The sequence below is a fragment of the Ruditapes philippinarum genome, unplaced genomic scaffold (genome assembly GCF_026571515.1).
Source record: "Ruditapes philippinarum isolate M1 unplaced genomic scaffold, ASM2657151v2 ctg988_1_1_1_1, whole genome shotgun sequence".
In the NCBI taxonomy this organism is placed as follows: Eukaryota; Metazoa; Mollusca; class Bivalvia; order Venerida; family Veneridae; genus Ruditapes; species Ruditapes philippinarum.
This window is the reverse complement of record NW_026864886.1, coordinates 77,184-97,986: the sequence shown is the minus strand read 5'-3', so window position 1 is coordinate 97,986 and position 20,803 is coordinate 77,184. Positions and strand designations below refer to the sequence as shown.

The 20,803-nt window shown below is 31.8% G+C and overlaps 1 protein-coding gene across 1 annotated transcript; it reads left to right on the top strand.

The window, feature by feature from the left end:
* Positions 1-10,832: 10,832 nt before the first annotated feature.
* On the top strand, positions 10,833-16,602 carry LOC132727176 (uncharacterized). The gene is made up of 6 exons (XM_060712603.1): positions 10,833-10,945; positions 11,738-11,875; positions 12,989-13,344; positions 13,926-14,044; positions 14,214-14,300; positions 14,803-16,602. The coding sequence occupies exons 1-6, from the start codon at positions 10,940-10,942 to the stop codon at positions 16,239-16,241; spliced, it is 2,145 nt and encodes a 714-aa protein (XP_060568586.1). The 5' UTR covers positions 10,833-10,939; the 3' UTR covers positions 16,242-16,602.
* Positions 16,603-20,803: the final 4,201 nt, after the last annotated feature.

The following is a 20,803-nucleotide window of genomic DNA, read 5'->3' as shown; positions in this document are numbered from 1 at the left end:
TTTGGTCCCTATAATTGGTAAAGTTTAAAAGAAGGAGTGGCGCATTTTTTTCTCTATACCGCATGGTGAAGAAATGAAGCTTTTATGAACTACATGTACTTTCGAGTCCGCTTCCCGGAAATAACCAGTTATAAAACTTTTTTATGAGTTCTGTCTCAAATCTCAGGATTTTCATTGGTCAGTGTACATTGTGTGGCAGTTTCTGACCAATCAAATAACTGAGATCTGAGTTTGAGCTATGAGAATTTCTTTATAACCTCGGACCCTGCTGTGGTATTGGGAATCGGGGATCTGACTCCTTGTCGGGCTCGAACCCAAGATCCTAAGGACTTTACTACTGTGCCACACTTCATGTATTCATATTGAAAAGCGACCATGTTCGTTCTGCATTTCATTACAATAAACCAAAATCTTTTATGTGAAAGCTTGTCTGACAAATCGCATAGCAATCTTAATGAAAAAGATATTAAATGAAATGGAAAGTGGGCGGGGTTAAGGCACGCGGGGATTCACTTTCATTCGGGCATACCGCATAAATAATTCATTGAAAGAAAGTTTGAGCGTACACTCATTCGAACATATTTGTGTCGAATGTATCATAAAACTAGATATAAAATCGTCGTTTACTTCGCGATACAAAAATTACTTTCTTTATGTCTTCCCAGCTCGAGATTTTGCATCAATTATTTCAATGACGAATGGATATTTAGTTCTGATCAAAGGAAATAGAAATAAAACATTATACAATAGTTATCTTTTTTTGCAATTTAAGGTCCTAATTTGTGTTCAGATAGGCCAAAGAGCATTTCGTGACGTTGCTTAATTTAGACTAATTATTTTGTTTAATTGCATTATTTTAGACACAAATGTAATTGATACTGTTTTCAATTTGTTGTGGCATGAAATTCACATTTTCTGCTGTATTCATGAGACGTGTATAAAACCTGTTATTCTTCGTGCTGCATTAACTAAGTATACGGTATATAGTTCAGGATTAAGTGATCACATCTAAGACTCGGACATAACGCACACGGTGAGTTTGACAGTTTTTTTTAAAGGTACAAATTGCCTCAGAAATTTTTATTTTTTTTCCTACCTAAGAAAGGGCAAACATGGGTATTAATGGTTTTAGAGCATGTTAGATGCTTATTTCCGAAAGAAGTAAGACTTAATGTGAAATTATTTGTCAAAAAGGTAGCAAAAAAATATTTTGACTTCCATACAAAATACTTAATCACTATAACTGTACCTATTGCAAAAAGTAACAGGAGCAAAAGCTGATGGTTATGGTAAATGGCCTATGAATATCTTTTTGGAATATAGAAGAACACCAAAATTATAAGCTTTTGAGAAACAAAAATAAAAGCATTTCTGTAGCATTATGGGCCTTTAAGTAAATCCATCTAACAAAAACCTTCGAATTCAATTGAAAATGTTGTGGTCATTTTTTTGTATTTTTTTTTTCAAGTTAAAAAGTTGTTAAAAAAATTTCGCACTTGATTGTTATAAAAATGTTTTGTTTTTTTTTAAATACATTTTTCACGTCGTCACCTGGTCTGGATCCATGCTGGTCGCAAACGCATTACGTTGGTTTTGTCATGACGCGGCTCAAATATCTTATGTGGTTCCCTTGATTACAAGCGAAGTGACTTCTTATTTAAAATGTATTGTCCGTAGTCAGTCAGATTTTGAAGAGAATCCGTTTTACGTATTTTGGAAAGCTTACTGCGTTTGATGGTAAATATTACATGGGTATGAATCCATGCCCTGAAGAATTTATCTATTCAAGCATTCTTTTCATCCGTCGCTTTATGGGTAGTATCACATTGCTTATTCAGAATCATTGCATTATATTTTGTTCTAAAGACTCTACATAAGTCCAAAATATGTTTTAACTATTCATATTTTATTCTAGACAAACGGCTCATTATGTTTAGAGATACGCTTGCTATATAAGAGGGGAATTAGTTGTGGACAGGATATTTCCGCGTAAAAGCGAAGTCCAACTCTTGAAAGAAGTCCCTTTTACTTTGCACTTTATAGGTGATGTACCCGCCCAGAAATGCATTGCGGAAGACCTCTTTTGGTATAATGTTTAGGTTCTGGAAAAGATTCGAAGCGAAGACTTCTCATGTGTTTCTAAAAGTCTGGATTGAGTTAAACTCACTTAGAGAAAGACCAGGATAGTATAAGGGATGAAACAAAGTTTCAATATTATTGTGGTTGAGAAAGAAAGAACCACGGTTGATTAATGGGCAGGCCCGTTTTCATTCCGCACACAACATTACGTGAATCGGATTGTCGTTGGTTTCTACACAAATGTCCGCTCATACCTGAAATTATGCTGGAAAATCGCCATATGACCACTATAGTGTCGGTTTGACTTAAAACCAAACATCAAGTAAATCAAATTAAAAAAATGCATGAAGCTAGGGTAATTCAGTCACGTGTCCATCTAATTATCATATTTTTGACACTTATCAAGTACTAATTTCGTTTTTCATATCCGAAAAGTACGCTATTAGCCTGAATCGCGATCTAGTATGCGGATAAACTGATTTTAAGAAAAGATATTAAGATTTTTATGTCGGGTCGTTCTCACACCTAAATGAAAAATTGTCAATCTTAAATATATCAATAGAGCTAGACATCTTAATTGCATTTGATAAAATCTACAAGATAATAAAAATGTTCAAAGTCATAAAGTTAAATTGATTTTTGACAATGGTTGGACGTATTCAGTGAAAATAGCAAATCTGCACGAAGTGAAAATTGAAATAACGCCAATTTACACAGATTGATTTTAAAGAAAAAAACACTCTACATTGTTGTATGTGTTAGTTTGTACAAGTTTAATAAGAGCCTGTCACTTGTATGTATGCCATTTCGTTAAAATGGGTGTGCATGCGTGTTATCTTTCTTTCTTTATTATTATTTGTTCTATTTGTTTATCTTTTTTTTTCATTTTTTAATGTCGGAGAGCATTTCTGTTCGGAATTATCTACCCATACACAGAGCTATATTTAAATGTTTAAAATTGTTACGTATAATATAAGTATCTGCCCTATATTAGTTTTTAAACATCAATTTAAGTATTAAACGCATATAAAAGTAAAAATGCGCGTTTGGATAAAACATATAGACAAGTAATTTAGTTAAGTTTAACAAATGTCATTGCCTTTTATACACTTTATCATGCGGTTACAGTAATTGTACAAATATATTTCACCTATAGTTTTCGCTTTGATTTATCTGCAATAAAGTGGTATAAAATAAAGACTAATATGCTATTTTCTTTCTTTCTTTGTCATAAATAACAGAGGATAATTGGAGGGGGACGACTGCTGTCCCTGTATAACTGAGAAGATATGTGTCATCTTTAATTACATATTTGAGCCGCGTCACGACAAAACCAACATAATGGGTTTTGGATCCAGACCAGCCTGCGCATCCGCGCAGTCTGATCAGGATCCATGCTGTTCGCTATCAGTTTCTCTACTTGTAATAGGGTTTGTAAGCGAACAGCATGGATCCTGATCAGACTGCGCGGATGAGCAGGCTGGTCTGGATCCATGCTGGTCGCAAACCCATTATGTTGGTTTTGTCGTGACACGGCTCATTTGTCCACTATTTGTGTTCATTGTTGATGAATCACTCGTAATGTTTTCATTTCATTCATTTTTTTACAGCCTAAGTCCAGAATAAAATATTATTGTTCAACATTTTAAATTCAATTTTACAAAGCGTCAAAAAATAACGTTTTTAGTTTATTAATGGGTATAATTTTTTGATAATACATGTTATATGTTATTTTAAAAACTGTTATATCAAAAACAACAGTTTAAGTTATATACATGTACATAAAAAACAGAATGAAAGCTTATCCTAAGTGTATGCGTGTACTATAACAGGAACAGCTAAGGGTCGCTGCGCTCGTTTTTCGGACGAAGTCCGTCTGTTAAGAAGAATTTACAAAATGAAATCGGTGAATCTCATTGGTCATTCAAAAAAAAATGTAAAGGACAGTTCTAACCATTCTAAAATAAAATGTAAGAGATAATTCTTTCCGTTTAATGATAGCTCTAAGGATAGTTTTGCCCCTATAAAATGAAATGTAAAGGATAGTACTTAAATAAAATGTACAGGAATGATGATAGTTATTTAACTTTTCGGTTAATTTGTGAATGATTACAAAAACGTAAATTAATTAAAAGGGACATCTTAAATAGAAGTTGTCTTACTTTGAAAGTAAAAGGGACATCTTAAATAGAAGTTGTCTTACTTAGATATATCATCAATATCAATGTTCAATGGCAATATAATGCCATTGTTATGCAAGCATTGTTCAATAACAATTTTTCTATAAAAAAAACCATTAGAAATAACATAACTTTGCATGTTAACCAATATTACTTCGGCCGAGTATCGTTTTGAAAGATACTTCTTGTTTGGGTTATCTGCCTTTGAATTCGATCATTTTTTTTCTGCAATTCATGTTGTTGACTTCCTTTTCAGTGATTGTGCAAAAATTTCAAGAATTGATAGATTGTACTTTGTTGGTATTTTGTTCATAATGTGGAGCTTTTCATCAAAATCAACTATTTTTATTTGAATTTAAATTTTTTCTCATATCAAGAAAAAAATGGGACATAACCTTTCCATTGTATTTTATATGATAAATTGTATTGTGACCAATGACAAAACGAAAAACACAAGCAATTAAGTTATTTGCTGTTGTAATGACCTGTAATAGCAAAAATAAATAAATAGATAACGTAAATAAATAAATAAATAAATAAATAAATAGATAAATAAATAAATAAATAAATAAATAAATAAATAAATAAATATTAAATAAATAAATAAATAAATAAATAAATAAATAAATAAATAAATAAATAAAAATATTTATTGGGTGATAAGTATAAAATTCGCTTTAAATGATTCTGATGAACATGCAAAGTTTAGATAAATTCTATAACACCATTTTAATTCTGCCTTCATGCCTATGTGTAACTATAGCACACAGCTCCTGTATCTGGCATACATACATAAATTCAACCACATAACATAAAACATTCTTTTAGTTGTTGAATACAAATAATACAATATATATATACATGCGTACCATACAGTACAAGGGTTTATTAGGTCTCAGAGGGTTATACTATTTGATGATCAAGGGATTACATTAACGATTATACATGTGCTTATATCACGCCGCTTCTCATCCCTCATGAAATCTCATAAAGAGTGGCTGAACTTTTGATACAAATAATACAAAATGGAGAATTTTATAAACTCTGAGCTCTTGCTGCGATAAGCACATACATAAATCAGCAAAAGCGCCTGAAATACACGTGTACACGTGCGATTCAGTTCCTGTTTAAATAAATAACCGTTTAACCCTGAAATATTTTTTTCAGATCACCTTTGTTTTCATATTTTTCTGCTTATACATTTAATCGACTGATTGATTGACTGACTGACTGACTGACTGGCTGATTGATTCATTGATTCGTTGATTGATTGATTGATTGATTGATTTATTTGAAAGTAATATTTAATCTTACCATTTTCTTTGTTCACTTCTAACTACAAGAAATATAAATAGGGTGTATAAAAGGGAAGATGCAAACATGTTAGACTGCGGACGGATCAAAAGGATCAGAAATAAACATCAAATACGATACCTTTTTGATTAAAATAATTACCCCTAATTGCAGTTTGATTATTTCTCTTTCTTTCATTTATAATCCTTTTGTACGCATGCGTCAAAATGTTAGTGTTTCTTTACCCATGTTTACCTTGATTAATTTTCTTTTGAATAACGAGAGAAAAAAGCATGTTACAATTCACATAAACAGCTGGTCTAGCCATATGCGCCCTTTTGATAGGGGGTTTCATAGCTGTTTAGTTTTTTGTCTTTAGGTTCATTTAGATATTTAATAGAGTACCACTTACATTGAATAGCAAAACAAATTCGGATTTATTTGAATAAAATAATTTTTAAAAGTAAAAGCATAAAGTAATTTTTTAATGACACTAATGGAGTTTTGATATCCCGGTAAGTGATTTTGCTTTATTTTTCCATATTTTAAAGGTGTACTTCCAATAATTAACATAAATTTGTATGTAGAATGAACATCAACTACGAGCTAGAACGTTTATAAATTTGATATCTTTATAATTGACATTTAACTGGTCAAAATTGGTCCGACTTGTGACTGGTACGCGACCGGTTTAAATTGACCGTGGTTTTAATACCAAATTAATAGTTTAAGTCGCGTTTTATTAATAAATATTTTTTAAGATGTTTCCATGGAGTTAAGAGACAAAATGGACCACAGTGGTTGAAATTAGCCCGTAATCTCTTAGAATGAGGATATGCCGTTTAAGTTAGAGTGCGCTTTTACATGTAGCTTTCACTATAATATGTTTGTCGTTTATCTAGTATCAGTATCAATAGAAAGATTAAGATATTTTTCTTTTAAAAGATAATTTCAAATTATTTGCTTAAGTGATGATCAATTATGTATGAAAAAAATCATTTTAACAAGAAATATTACATAAATCTTATATGAGCCGCGTCACGACAAAACCAACATAGTGCGTTTGCGACCAGCATGGATCCAGACCAGCCTGCGCATCCGCGCAGTCTGATCAGGATCCATGCTATTCGCTTACAAACTCTATTACAAGTAGAGAAACTGACAGCGATATATTTTTTGTGTATAAAATGAACTGAATATGTTGTCTTCATTATTATAGTAGCCTGCGTAAACCTTTTCATAGATTCCTTTGACTGACCTTATAAACGAGGTCGTCAGAGCCTTTAAGGTATTTTAACTTAAAATTTTTTAAGAAAGAAAGAAAAAATACGTTTGTTAAATTGCTTGATAAAATCAGAAAATTACAATGTTAAATTAAGACGTAGTGTGCCATATCTTAATGGAGTTTCATTTTCATTGACGGTAAAAGTGATTTATTAGTCCCAGTTAGTTTTTCAGACACATTTTCAAAATATTTTGCATATATTTTAGTACTGTACAACGGCAAATTCATCTTTATATCCGTTTTTTTGTAAACCCCTTTTTCAAATTTAAATTGAATATACTGTTTAGACATTTGTTTTGTCAATATTACGTTTTTTTATAAATAAAATAAAATAGATAAATAAATCAACAACACATTAATGGGTGGGTGAATCTTTATACGAAGATAATTTTCAAACAAACTAAAAGAATGATATATTATATCATTTGAATACCTAAATAACCAGCTATTAAAAATCCTTAAACATAAGAATAATAAATCCTTGTACCAACATTCTAGTCGTTTGTGTTTTTTAAAAAGAAAAAAAGCAGAAAAAACAAGCAACAATAATAGTCTGGTATTTTAATTTTAAAAAAGTAAATGAAAAAAACTATTTGGGACTTTTTTTATTGTTTGTAAATAATTGATTTTACTTTATCAAGATGAACTGCAAATTTAATTCAAATGTTGCTCCCTTTCTTTACAGATGAATGCGGTTGACAATTATTACAATCATTTTTATGCGATTTTTTAAGAGGTTAAAACAGTTTTCACATAATTATTACTTCATACGATCACAAAAAAATTGGCAAATTTTTAAAATTTAAGTAAACCGTTAGTAACGCTAAGAATATCAAAAAAAAATATCTATATAATCAATATGAAATATCAACAACCCGATGTCCTCTATAATTTTCTATCAAATATAATATACTTATATTTCATTTCAGTTTTTTTTTTCACATGTAAAGCATTACAGTTTTTTCTCCGTGTAACACAAATCCATGCAAAATAATTCTAAAAACGTATGTGGTTATTCTTTGTGACAATAATCATTTTGTTGATTAACAGAAATGTTATTACAGTCGAAACTCGTTCGCTCGAACTGAAGGGACCAGAGATCAGGTTCGAGATTTCGAGCGATCGGTGTTCGAGCGATCCGAGGTAGAACAATATATATTCAATAGGAATTTTGCCAGGACTGGAGTTCGAGCGAAGGGAGGTATTCGAGCGTTCCGAGTTCGAGCGAACGAAATTTAACTGTATTTACGTAATTTTATATTGGGTTTGTTAACGTCAGTCAAAAAGCGCCGTCTTCGTTTAGATCAATAAAGTAATAATGACGTCATGTTAAAAAACGGGCTTTGGTGGTCAGCTTTGACGTCGTGAGTACAAAAATTGGCTGAAACTATTTGGAAATAAAAAATCAACGGAATCTAATCAGAAATATGGTAAACCTTTTACAGACGCTACTCGAAAGTTCGCAAAGTGTCGCGTTCTACCTTAAATGATTTCTGATGACTTATAGGTCCATGGGACCGGTTGCATTGCCATTTTTTTTGTAGATATGTATTGCAGTAGATATGCTCATGTCACGACAACAAAATACTCACTCACTCGCTCACTCACTCGCTCACTCGCTCGCCCTCTCACTCACTCACTCACTCACTCACTCACTCACTCACTCACTCACTCACTCACTCACTCACTCACTCACTCACTCACTCACTCACTCACTCACTCACTCACTCACTCACTCACTCACTCACTCACTCACTCACTCACTCACTCACTCACTCACTCACTCACTCACTCACTCACACTCACTCACTCACTCACTCACTCACTCACTCACTCACTCACTCACTCACTCACTCACTCACTCACTCACTCACTCACTCACTCACTCACTCACTCACTCACTCACTCACTCACTCACTCACACTCACTCACTCACTCACTCACTCACTCACTCACTCACTCACTCACTCACTCACTCACTCACTCACTCACTCACTCACTCACTCCCTCACTCACTCACTCACTCACTCACTCACTCACTCACTCACTCACTCACTCACTCACTCACTCACTCACTCACAGTATTTTGGCCAAATCAAAGAAATTATACTATTTTGGACGAATACTTTTCTTTAAGCTAGTATAGGGATATTTATGCACTTTACGCAGAACTTATTTGACGACGTTATTCATTTTCGTTACTATTTAAATTGTAGGCAAGGTCGTAAATTACTCCACTTAATTAAGATTGAAAGTTATGTGCAAAATCTTAATTGTTATTGCCTCATTTCGCCATTTTATCACCTGTATTTGAATGAAGAGATAGGTTTTAATTGCCTCAATATTGCAAACGTTTCTGATTCTTAGTTTTAACTGATTGTAATGGTGAATAAATGACGCTGTGATCAAAATTGTATGTTTTATGTATTGATTAGATAATAAAATATCAACTGAGTCGGCATATTAGAGGACACCATCCGGTTGGGGCCAAATGTAGAGTGTTGGTATGTGGATCGAACGACCCTAGTTCGATTCTTGGACGGTGCCGGTCATATTCGTTGTGGTTTATCATGAAATTCTTTATACGGTCATTTGAACTTTAGCTCTTCTCTGGCATGTAAGAAGTTATTAGCTCCTTGCGAAAGAGAAGGCAACTGAAACTGGGAAAAAAACTGCTAGACAGCCTGCCCGAGAACAGTGCTGTGGCTGAATTGTGCTCTGGTGAATTCAAAGTGACTTACTGCCGTGATCAGGGGGATGGGGAGTGGGAGGGGGGTGGGGGCTTAATTACCATGCACTTAATATGTTTTGAATCTTTCATTTAACCCAAAACATATGACGCAATTGTTCAATCTGATCTAAAAGAATGTTACTGTTTTATGTGATCTTATTTTTAATTTAATTCACATTTATCATTCGTTTAAAGTACTGAATGTTTCAATCAAGGCCAGTGCTTTTCTCAGATTATTAGAGCTGCGATACAACATTAGAAATATTGAGTTCTTAATTTTGTGACATGAATGGAACTGAATTGACATCACGAACATAAACACACGTGGTAATGACTTAATCTAATATGTTGCTAGAACTTGTTACCCAACCCATTTCCTTTTCGTTATATACTCAGCATTAAATTTGTATAATATTCGACATGTATTTAATTCAATAAAAAATATTTAAACTAAAACATAAACGCACCCGCACACACACTTTATATATTCTTATATCTTCCAGCAACGATCGTTTGTTTTCACGTGCCGTTAATGTTGTGAAGATTGATCGCAAGTAAGGCGAGATTTTATAAGATTGATTAACAGTGGACTCAATCCAGACATTTTGAGCACGGCTGTATTGTCCTCTTATAATACTGTACAAAAATCCTCCTGTATTCTTTTAATTCTTGTTAAATTTGAATGATTGTCATGTTTTACGCTGACTTTGGAACAGTCCAGTTTTAGTTAAAGGGAATGCAGACAAGACCTGATACAAACAGTTAAGATTATTGTCAGACGACACGAATGAGCAGTGTGACCCGGATCTCCTGGCTGTCGCAGTATAAGTCCTTATTCTGTGCCTCTATCACCCAGAGTGCTGATTATCTCCCTGTAATTCGTAGGGAATAGTGGTCTTATGATTACATAGTATGACAAAAGGAACCAGTATTATCTGACATAAACTGCCAATATGTATCACAATTAAGTCTTATTTGAACTGTCCCTTTAAGCAGCGTGTCTCTAGCCCTGAGTGCGTTAGTCACGCAGTGGAAATATGGTGATACATACTGCAAATGAATTGATATAACATAAATATTATTTTTTGAATTGCGAATATTTTTTATTTCCTTAAAACCTAGGTATATCATTCTAAAGGATAGTTTTCTTGAAATAGTTTCAACTCATCTGGAGGCAAGCAGATTCCAAAAAAATGTAACAAATAATTTTTAGTTGTAAGATTGTTATCGCAACAATATATCATCATTATATTTGCACTTTTTATTAATTTCAGGGAAAAGTTAAAGCCAATCAGATTGACTTAAACAACAAATAGTGTTATTGAAGAGTGGAATATTTATGTCATAAGTAATGCATTCAATCAACTAAGCATGCAGGTAATACATAATCAAATACTCACATCTCTCAGCCATTGATAACAAATTAAAAACTTAACGTATTAGTTAGACATCAATTTCAAATAAATCGTTTTTTTTTCACGTGGTTTGGTCTATACTTTTTAGATAAAACATATTAATTTCTCAAAGAAAAAAGCTTGTACTCTCTCTCTTTGACCTACCTTTACAAGTTAGTTGATCTTTGTAAAAGAAAAAGTAGAAAAATGTACTAATTAAGACATATTTATCATTCAATGTGACAGTAATAGATTTTATATTGAAACGACATGTTGCAGGGATGTACTGTTCATTCGAGGGAAACAATTATGCTAAAGTTGTTTCATATCAAAAATTGTCATTTATCTCCCTTACATACATTTGATTAATGTGAGCATAACCATGCCAGATTGGAATCATTTTCGTGACTCAGGTAGAGTTCGAATCCATGAGCTTTTGTTTGGGGGACTTAGACCACGGCTACCGTTACCGTTATGATTGTCTTTTCATTTTCATCCAATTGAACGAAAGTAAAAATGAAATGTCGACCAAATACACGAATGTATGTGTTTTTTTTTCATATATTACGTTGTTATTGTAAAATTGTCATAAAATAGATAAAAGTACTGAAAACCAATGTCTTAACCGAAATGACTTGTTTAATTTAAATATATGTATCAGAGAAATTTTGATTAAAAATATTCGATAGTCAGAGATGTATATTTAAGAAAAATTATTTTCTTGCTATAAGAGAAATTTGTATCTTTTATCTTAAAAATAGTTTTTGAATTTCAGATTACACCATGTGGACATATCTTTGGTTTAATTTTATTATGTATCACGTGCAATGCAAAGGTGGAAAGAGAGAAGACATATACTATAAATGGTTTATTAGCAGATGTAATAGATGTTGATCTACGATCAGAAATACCGGTATAGTAGATCTATGTTTACTTATATAATACCCAATAAATTCAACCAAAATTTGTACTTTTTGTGTTATAATTTGACGAATGTTTTTTTTATATATCAGAATTTCAGAATATTTAGAATTTTATTTATGTTAATTTAACTTTAACGTTATTCTATACCTATAAATTTTATCCTTATATCACCGACTTTAATTTGTAATTAAAGTCTGTGCTTATAAACATGCACATTATATTAAAGCGCTTATATAGAAAATCCGTATTATGTTCATGACAAAAACGGTACCTTATATGGAAGTGCCGGACTATTTTTCTCCGTTGGTTCCAGTCTTAATTGTATTTAGAAAAGGTAACTGAGGCTTCTAAGGGCGTGGCCTCTTTTCGTAAAATGATTTATTCATTCGTTATTCATGTATATCATTTCTTGACAGCTACATTTTTGATTGTGAAATAACAAATAGAAGTTCAGTGAATTGAATATCTTTTTGTCTAAAAATGTGTAGGTAAATTATATTGTAGTTGCTTCCTGAGGTCACGTATTTTGCTACACACAGCTTCGGTCTCGCAAGATAAAAAAATTTCAGACGCATAAATTAAGAACGTGAACATGGATGGAAAAATAACAACTTTCTTTATCATCATCCATTCATTTTCTAATCTTAATTTGAATAAACTGCATGAATTATTATTTTTATCTCCATGGAGGTATTGGTACTATAAAAATGCCCCTACCAAAAATATTACCTACAAAATATTACAAAATATTACCTACCAAACATATTATAAAGAAATCGTATTTCTACCAATACTAGTATAACGATATTTCTGTAAAAATACCGAAATTTTCATGAATATACCAATATTTCAAGGTCAGCATCAGTAAACTATATCTTTTTTTTTAAATATCGCAGCAACTGATATAAAGACTCGTAAAAGTATCCGTCCGAAAGAAAGGATTCAGTATCAGCCGTTTCTTTTTTTCTCGTGCATTTTTCCAAACAAATTACTTTCAAAGAGCTGGGGTAACATTTTTCTTTTAGATTTTTTAAGTTTTCTGCAAAATGAAAAAAAGAAAGCACAGAAGTTTGTTATGTATATTTTTCTTTATATTATGCAGGGGCAGATAACTTGGATATTGACAGATGACCACAACTTTAGATTAAAAGTGAATATTGCCGGGGAAAACGAAGAGGATATTAACACCGTTGACATCAATTTAACGAATACTAGCTCCTCTGTGAAACTTCTAGTGAGAGAAAAACACTTTTCTATTGCGCCTGCGCCGGTTACAGGAACCGGAAATGTAGTAACAATACCAGCATTCCTTGTATGGCTTCTCGCGTTAATGATTAGCTGGAATAACCCAATGCCAATCATGTTGATGGTAGCAGTGTACGGGTTTACTCCAGGAACAGCAGAAACTACATATGGCTTTTCAAAGAAAAGTGTGGACATAGAAGTGAAAGCCCCAAGGTACAAACATAGTTATCAAACATAAAACAGTGACTTTTGTAAAAAAAAACGTCAACAAATGCTTAAAAAGAAATTTAAGGCTTCATAGATTGTCTATACTTTATCTATTTATTAGTTGATATGTCATTTTAATCCGTTGCGACACTTGTGTTTTTGCAATTTAATGCAAATGAATTTGTCAAAGCCAAACGTCTATATTAAAATCCCCCTGTCGGCCATATATATACAAAAATATAAATCAAAACATTTGCAAATACAAACGTGCTTTCTAGACAGATAAGATATTGCTTTCGACTCAACATTCAACTAAATAAACATGCTTGTATAATTATTATCTAAAAATACACAAAAACTTCAAAATCAAAGAAAGGTCATGACGTGACAAATTAGTTCTGCAGAAAATTTGAAATTTATAAGAAGCTGTGAAACGTTTTATGATACAATTTCATACTGGGAATATAGCGTGAGTTATTACTCTGGATTCATTTTAATTAACTTTGTTAGCTAGAAAAACGTGCATTATTGAAAGTTTAGTTCTTATGCTACAATATTCAACCGATTTATTTATTTTCTTATTGCAGACGATTTTCTTACAATGCTGTTAGTTTAACTATAAATGGCGGGAAATTGCGCGTGGTAAATTGGGAGAAAGAGACAACCAAGGAACTTACATGCAAAACAGAAGCTACATCAGAAAATGGTACAGTCAATAAATTGATTTTAATAATATCATTCTATATTATATCATTCTATATAATATCATTATACACTTATAAGTGTGTCGTTAAGATTTAAAAATACACCTCTGACTGCATTTATTGCCTGTGTGTAGGCTAGTATAAGCTGAATAATGTTTTTTTGTATTGCAGGATGTTCAGATTGTTGTCATGGGAACGGAGTCTGTGTACGAAATAAATGTATCTGTGATGCAAATTACGACGAAATGTCAAATTGTGGTAAGTCAACTTGTTTTGAAGAAAGAATCTATGTAAACATGATTTTATGCACGAAAATGCCTACTGGCATTTAGGCAAGAACTTCATATTTCAATATCTGTTCAGTGAACAGTATTTACGTTAACATCACAAAAATACCCTTTAGATTGAGCAAAGTTTCAGTTTGTATACCATGAAGGTTTTTTCCATTTCAACCGAAATCTGGACAAATGCATTGCTCTAATGCCCAGTAATATATCGATACTCTTCAGGGAATCATATCAATGTCATAATTATCTATTTTCTTCCAAAAACAAAATGTAAAAAAAATATATTAAGTAAAAAAATAAAACATGTCAAAAAACAACAATTTTCCACCAAAATTAGGTGTTAGGGCACGTGTTAACATGGAAAAACTAGTTTTTAGGTAATTCCAAGGTTTTTCATCATTTTTTGTTAAAAAAAATCGTTTTTTCTCAAAATATCACACCTGTTGCATTTAAAACTGTTTTTGCCATTTCAGCCACAAGTGTTACAGAGTCTATCCTCTTTTCACACCCACTAGATCCAAGATTTGATCGTACACATCTTCCAAACAAAGATGTTGTGACACTTGGGCGCGTTTTTCAATTCATCCAACATGAGACTTACTTAAAAGATCCAGATAAATATGCACTGGAGATAAATTCTGAGGATCTCATGTTTCCTCAAATTTTGATTATTTTTCATTCTAATGGATTCATTGAAAAGATCATAGATACTAAAACAGTGAAGGGAAATACAATGAAATTCAAAAAGTCAAGACTGAATCCGTGTGTAATCCGTCTGAAAGGAAGACTCGTTGATAGAGAGATTAATGTTTGTGGTACGAATAATTCAGTTGATGGTGCGAAATATATTGAGAACGAAATTACCTCAAAGGAGAATGAAGAGCGGGAAAGTTTAAGAGATAAAAACAATGACAAGGGAAACATGAAAAAGAAAAGAAGACACAAACACGCGTTAAGTTCCGAGAACAACTTTAATTTTCTTGAATTGCCTGTAAGAATACACCGCTGTGGATATAACTCCAAGCAAAGAAAGTTTGTGTTTTTTAAGATTTTTAAAGATAAAATGGACTCCTATCACGACAACATCTCTCGGATAAAAAGTAACATTTCCCATGGGGCGAATGAAAATATATATTTACTGTCTCACAAAACATTACACGAAACTGAAAGCTTGCGTATACCAGATCAATCCGTTCCATTGGGGATAGAAAAAGTGACACAAAAGTGTGAGCTTACTAAATATTACCAAAGAAAAATATGTTCCACTTCAAATTTAGAAAGTATGAGGACTATCTGCGATGATTTATGGAACAATGTCAGCCAAAATAACACAACGCCCCCGCAATTTTCCAAAACTATTCATTTATGTACGTACGTACTAAACAAAGTGTCAACTTATTGTGATAAACATATATCATTAGTATTAACACCACACAAATCTTGCTTGTCAAACTATGTGAACAATTTCAATTTATTCTCTAAAAGAATTTACCTCATTCAACCATTTGTCATTTTCCCAGACGATAAATTAATTTCGGGGCAAGTGCAACATGTCAGTTTCGGCAACAAAAGTCAATCTAACCTTCAGAACAAGGAATTAGTTATAACAGATAACAATTCAGAATTTAAAATTGTTAAAATCTCCGTTATTCCCACAGATCCCGTGCCTCATGATATTTATCAAGTTCGTTTAGATTACGCGTGCGCAACTAGTGAAACTGCGATCAAAATGACAGTGTATGGTAGTGACTTTTACAGCAACAGTGTCACGTGTCGTGGGGTAACACATTGTAATTGTTGTATATTACACGCAGCAGGTGCCCCTAACGCTGTTGTAGATCGCGTGACTATCAACGTCACAGACCATTCTAGAAATTACGAACTGGTCCGAGAAATGGTTGTTGTGTTTTGATAATTTGGCTTCTAATTATCTTATAGCGCCTGGTATGCTCCACAGACTGAGAGCTTATGTTGGAAATGTCTCTATTATCTTGTATACAAATTTTTGAATTTATATCTACCGTATACAGCTGTAGGGAGTGATATTTCATTTTTTAAAAAAAGAAATCTTGTCTAAGTGAATGTATATATATATGATATATCGTTTGACTATTTCTTTGAACAAAATTACCTTTGCCATTGTATAAACCAAGTTTTTTTGTTTATATGAGTTCAGGTATTAATATTTTAATATTTTCATCAGTTTAAGAAGCGTTTCTGTAAATATGAAGTACTTATAGTTTTTCTTATTCCCTTTTGTTTAAATTTGTGTCATATTATTGTCGTATGTAACAAATGGTGCAATATTTCCCTTCAAGGGGTTGAAGTTTGTTGAAAATGAATGTATTATTTAAATGAAATGAATAAAAATGAAAAAAATTCTCAAACTTCTTATTGCCTTACCACGGCATGAGACCGTACACCATGGCTGTACGAATAAAACAAAGCAAATGTATGTATAGAAAAAGTGAATAAATTAGAACAAATCCGAATCCAAATTGTAAGCGTTGACAGCAAAACATAAAAGTAGTTCTAGATTGACATACATAATATTATAACATAAAAATAAGGCGTGTTGAAAATTAAAACCGCCCACTTTAGAAAACTTTGAAGAACAAAACCGTTATAAGAATTTCTCATTCTAAATGCACTGTTTATATATACGTTTTAATTTAATAACTAATACACCATACTATCTACAAGTTGAGCCATTCCTATCATTAGGAGGGTTTATCTAAACATGTATAAAATACCAGTTGTCCAAATGTTAATTCCATTAACAGGAAATGTTCAACAATAATAATTATGTTTTATTCGTCCGTCCCCTGGTAATTCTCTCTATTTTATAGACCAAACGTTGTTATATTAAGTGCTTCTTTGAGAATATAGATAATGTATCTATCGACATGTAACATAAATCAAACGACAGTAGATGATATGGGAAAGACAAAAAAGAGTCACGAAAACAGATGCTATCTTTCTTTTTTTCTCAAAGAAAACAATTAACTCTAAAAAGTGAATAATTGATTAAATGAATGAAAACAATTGCTTTTACATTGATTGTTATTATTCAGTTCCAAACATTAAAGGAAACGAAATTATCTTTAAAATATTCACCATTTCAGTTCAACTCTTACACAATAATTAAGTATATTTATATTGTTTACGTCCTAATTTTTTAATTTCATCCCACTGTATTCCACTTGGAACTCGGTGCATTATTTCAAATACCACTGAGGTAGCCATAATCATTACTAATCTTAAAGAAGTTATAGGTTATGCTTTCGTTTATAATTTCATACGTTTTTATTCATTTAAGATATACAATTTGCAGGGTCTTTCAAGTTTGAAAGACCCTGCAAATTGTAACCAATCATATTGCAATAAGAGATCATCTGGTATACTGAAAAAATGATTTATGAAACATATTACAGGAGTAACTTCAACAATCTTGAGTACCTTTAACTAGTAGTGAATAAAGGCGATGTACACGTATTAGATGAGTAATAATTCTGATTACCTTTAAACTAGCATGGGCATCTGAGAGGACTAGATCCATATAGAACAGTGAAACCAAAATGCATTTAAAAAGTCGGTACAATAAAGGAATATGAAATTTCATTCTTTACAAGGATTTTTAAATAAAATGGACTCTTGACAATATGAGGCGATTTTTGTGTAATTCTTATAATACAGATACAGTCTCAATTAAATCATGTTATCTCAAAAACTATACAATCTAGCAAATACGTAGCACAGATTTATTTTTATTGGACGCACCCTCCTCCTAGCCTACCACAATATTATCTTACATACCCATTATATTAGATTGTACAATGTGTCAGATTAGTGGATTGCTTGTACCAATTTGGATTTTCTTTGTACCATTTGACGTATCCAATGTAACTGTCCAAACTTTGCAATTATGCCAAAAACATTGGTTTGCAAAGGGATTAATCTAATGTCAAATTATAATGTCTTAAGCAGTAACTGAAAATAACATGCTTGGACATTTTTTTCTAGTGTGCGAGGGATACAAATATGGAGACATTTTTTCTGAGTTAATAAAATCAAAAACATTGGGATTAGATGGTTAAAACTGCATGCCTTTAGATGAGTCAAAATATTATTTCCAGAAAATCAAACTTAGGGAAAATGTAATAAGATTTAAAAAAAAATGTAAAAAGACTTTGCGGTATTTATCACCATACATGTATTTTACTGCGTGTCTAACGCAGTAAGGTTTTTTGCATATTTTGTTCTCTTTTGGTAATTTACGTGAATTGTACATGCCTTTGCAATGTGTCAATTACATTTTTGTTCACTTCACAATATTTTACTTTTAAATACACTTTCAAAAATTTCATGTAAATTAGCATCAGAAGGCATGCTGATTTAATGCGTGCGTCTAACTTAAACCGATGGCGTCACATGGCGAAACATCAAGGCGATAAATATTAATGCATACGGTTTTGAATCCATTTTAGTCTTATTTAACCTTAACATTAAAATAATAATAAAATAACGATAAAATAAAGAAGAAATCTAAGATATCTGGTTTTCTCAGTTAATGCTTGTAATATATTTACATATTGACCTTTATAACATTCATATAACAAGTGAAAGTTAACAACTTATTACCACTATAAAATTGACAAGTGTTGCAATCGTTTTCTATTTGTATATATGGACAATAGCTTTTGTTAAATGATGTGGACGTCTTCTATAGATTGTATAGAGTAAAAAAGATATATTCTAAAAATGTTCAAGTTAAGAAATGTACTTAACAATCGATTTAGTAAAATGTTTACCATAAAGTTAACAGCTTTAAATGCTATTATGACCTTTATAAAATACGTTCAAAAGCGAATTGCAACTGTCTCTGCTGTCTTTCAAACATTTCAAGAAAACAAGGTAAAGTTATTCTTAAGATATGGCTCTCTCTGGAAATCAACTTTGTCTGTTGAAAATGTCAGATCACAACAAAAAAGCATGGTAAATTTTCACATTAAACAAGAATTGTACTGTTTGTTATGTAAAATACATTGTAAATACTTTATTGCTGTGAGGCAAAACTATATGAAAATAACACTACAACACAAATACCACGACCACCACCATCAACAACAATAAACAATAACATCAACACCAATCCAAAAATTAAGCAACCCCTTCCCCCAATAAATAAATAGATGTTTTGCAAAGAAAATACTTACTTCTAAAGTACTGATATACAAAATAAATCTTATGATTGTTTGTCAGAAAACATTTTGTCCGTTTTTAATAGTTGCTGGATTTCTCCGTTGAGAAATGATTCATTCTGATTTCAAGGCAACAACCTCAAAGTGGTAAACCATTGTATTTGCCGTGAGAGCTTATCTAAATACATTGAGACGTGGTTTTCCAAGTGAGAATAATATTAACAGACGATATTCAACATATCAAGATTATGTTTTATAGGTCTTGCGGGACTCTATGTCTAGAAGGTAAAACCATTTTGAATTGATTACAACTTTGGGGATATAAATATTATATAGATATATAAACAATATAGAAATACAGCATCACATGATAAAGAATAAAAACAATGTCGTCAAACAGCAATTGAAACATAAATGACTTATCGTTATTTTCTCAAAAGTGGCAAATGTGACTGTATATTCAATTATTTTCTTTGCAAACATACACCCTAATTGTTAATATGCACTTTTAAAAAATAATAAAAGTCTGATGTATATAACACAGCAAGAAGCTGAAACATACAATTTTTACAGTTGTTCATTATTTCAGTTCATGGTTTTTCTCTGATCCTTCGGGATAATTGATTCCAATACTTTTAAGAACAGAACATTAGTATTGAAATTGAGTACCGCTCTATCCGGTGCTAGGGGGAGTGAGCGATGTTGAACTTTTTCATTATCCCTCACGTACAGGCCCAATCAAATTGAGCCTGCAGTTTCCATGTAACTTTGCTGGGATAAATTCTTCCGAGGGATCATACTTTTTTTTTTATAAATGTGCTAATATTTACAATAAATACGCCTCTTCGGATGCATTATGTATTTTAGGGTGCTATAGATGCTCCATTAACTATACATGTACCAATATCTACTATCAACCAAACAGCTCAAACATATCATGAAAAAATGAACTAAGCTACTCATATTGCCTGTATTGTTTACAATATACAGATTGAGATTTAAACATATTTTGAAACAATAATTTCAATATCAAATCAGCAAGCAAATGAGATAGAATAAATCATTCATTAAAACATGTTGCTTTCTTATAAATTCATTGGCAACTTGTGAACAATTTAATAGCAATCATATTTCAATATTATAAAACGAAGCATAACGAAGAAACTCATTTTGCCTTTGCAAATATTGTATTTGTTCTAGAATTTCTAATAATGTAAAAGTTATTCTTGTGAAGCTAATCCTTCTCATTATTTGCTATGAATGCAGAACCATT

Coding starts and splice junctions, on each gene's coding strand:
- LOC132727176 (XM_060712603.1), top strand. Junction 13,345..13,925: donor ATAGAAGTGAAAGCCCCAAG/GTACAAACATAG, acceptor TTCTTATTGCAG/ACGATTTTCTTACAATGCTG. Junction 14,301..14,802: donor CGACGAAATGTCAAATTGTG/GTAAGTCAACTT, acceptor TTGCCATTTCAG/CCACAAGTGTTACAGAGTCT.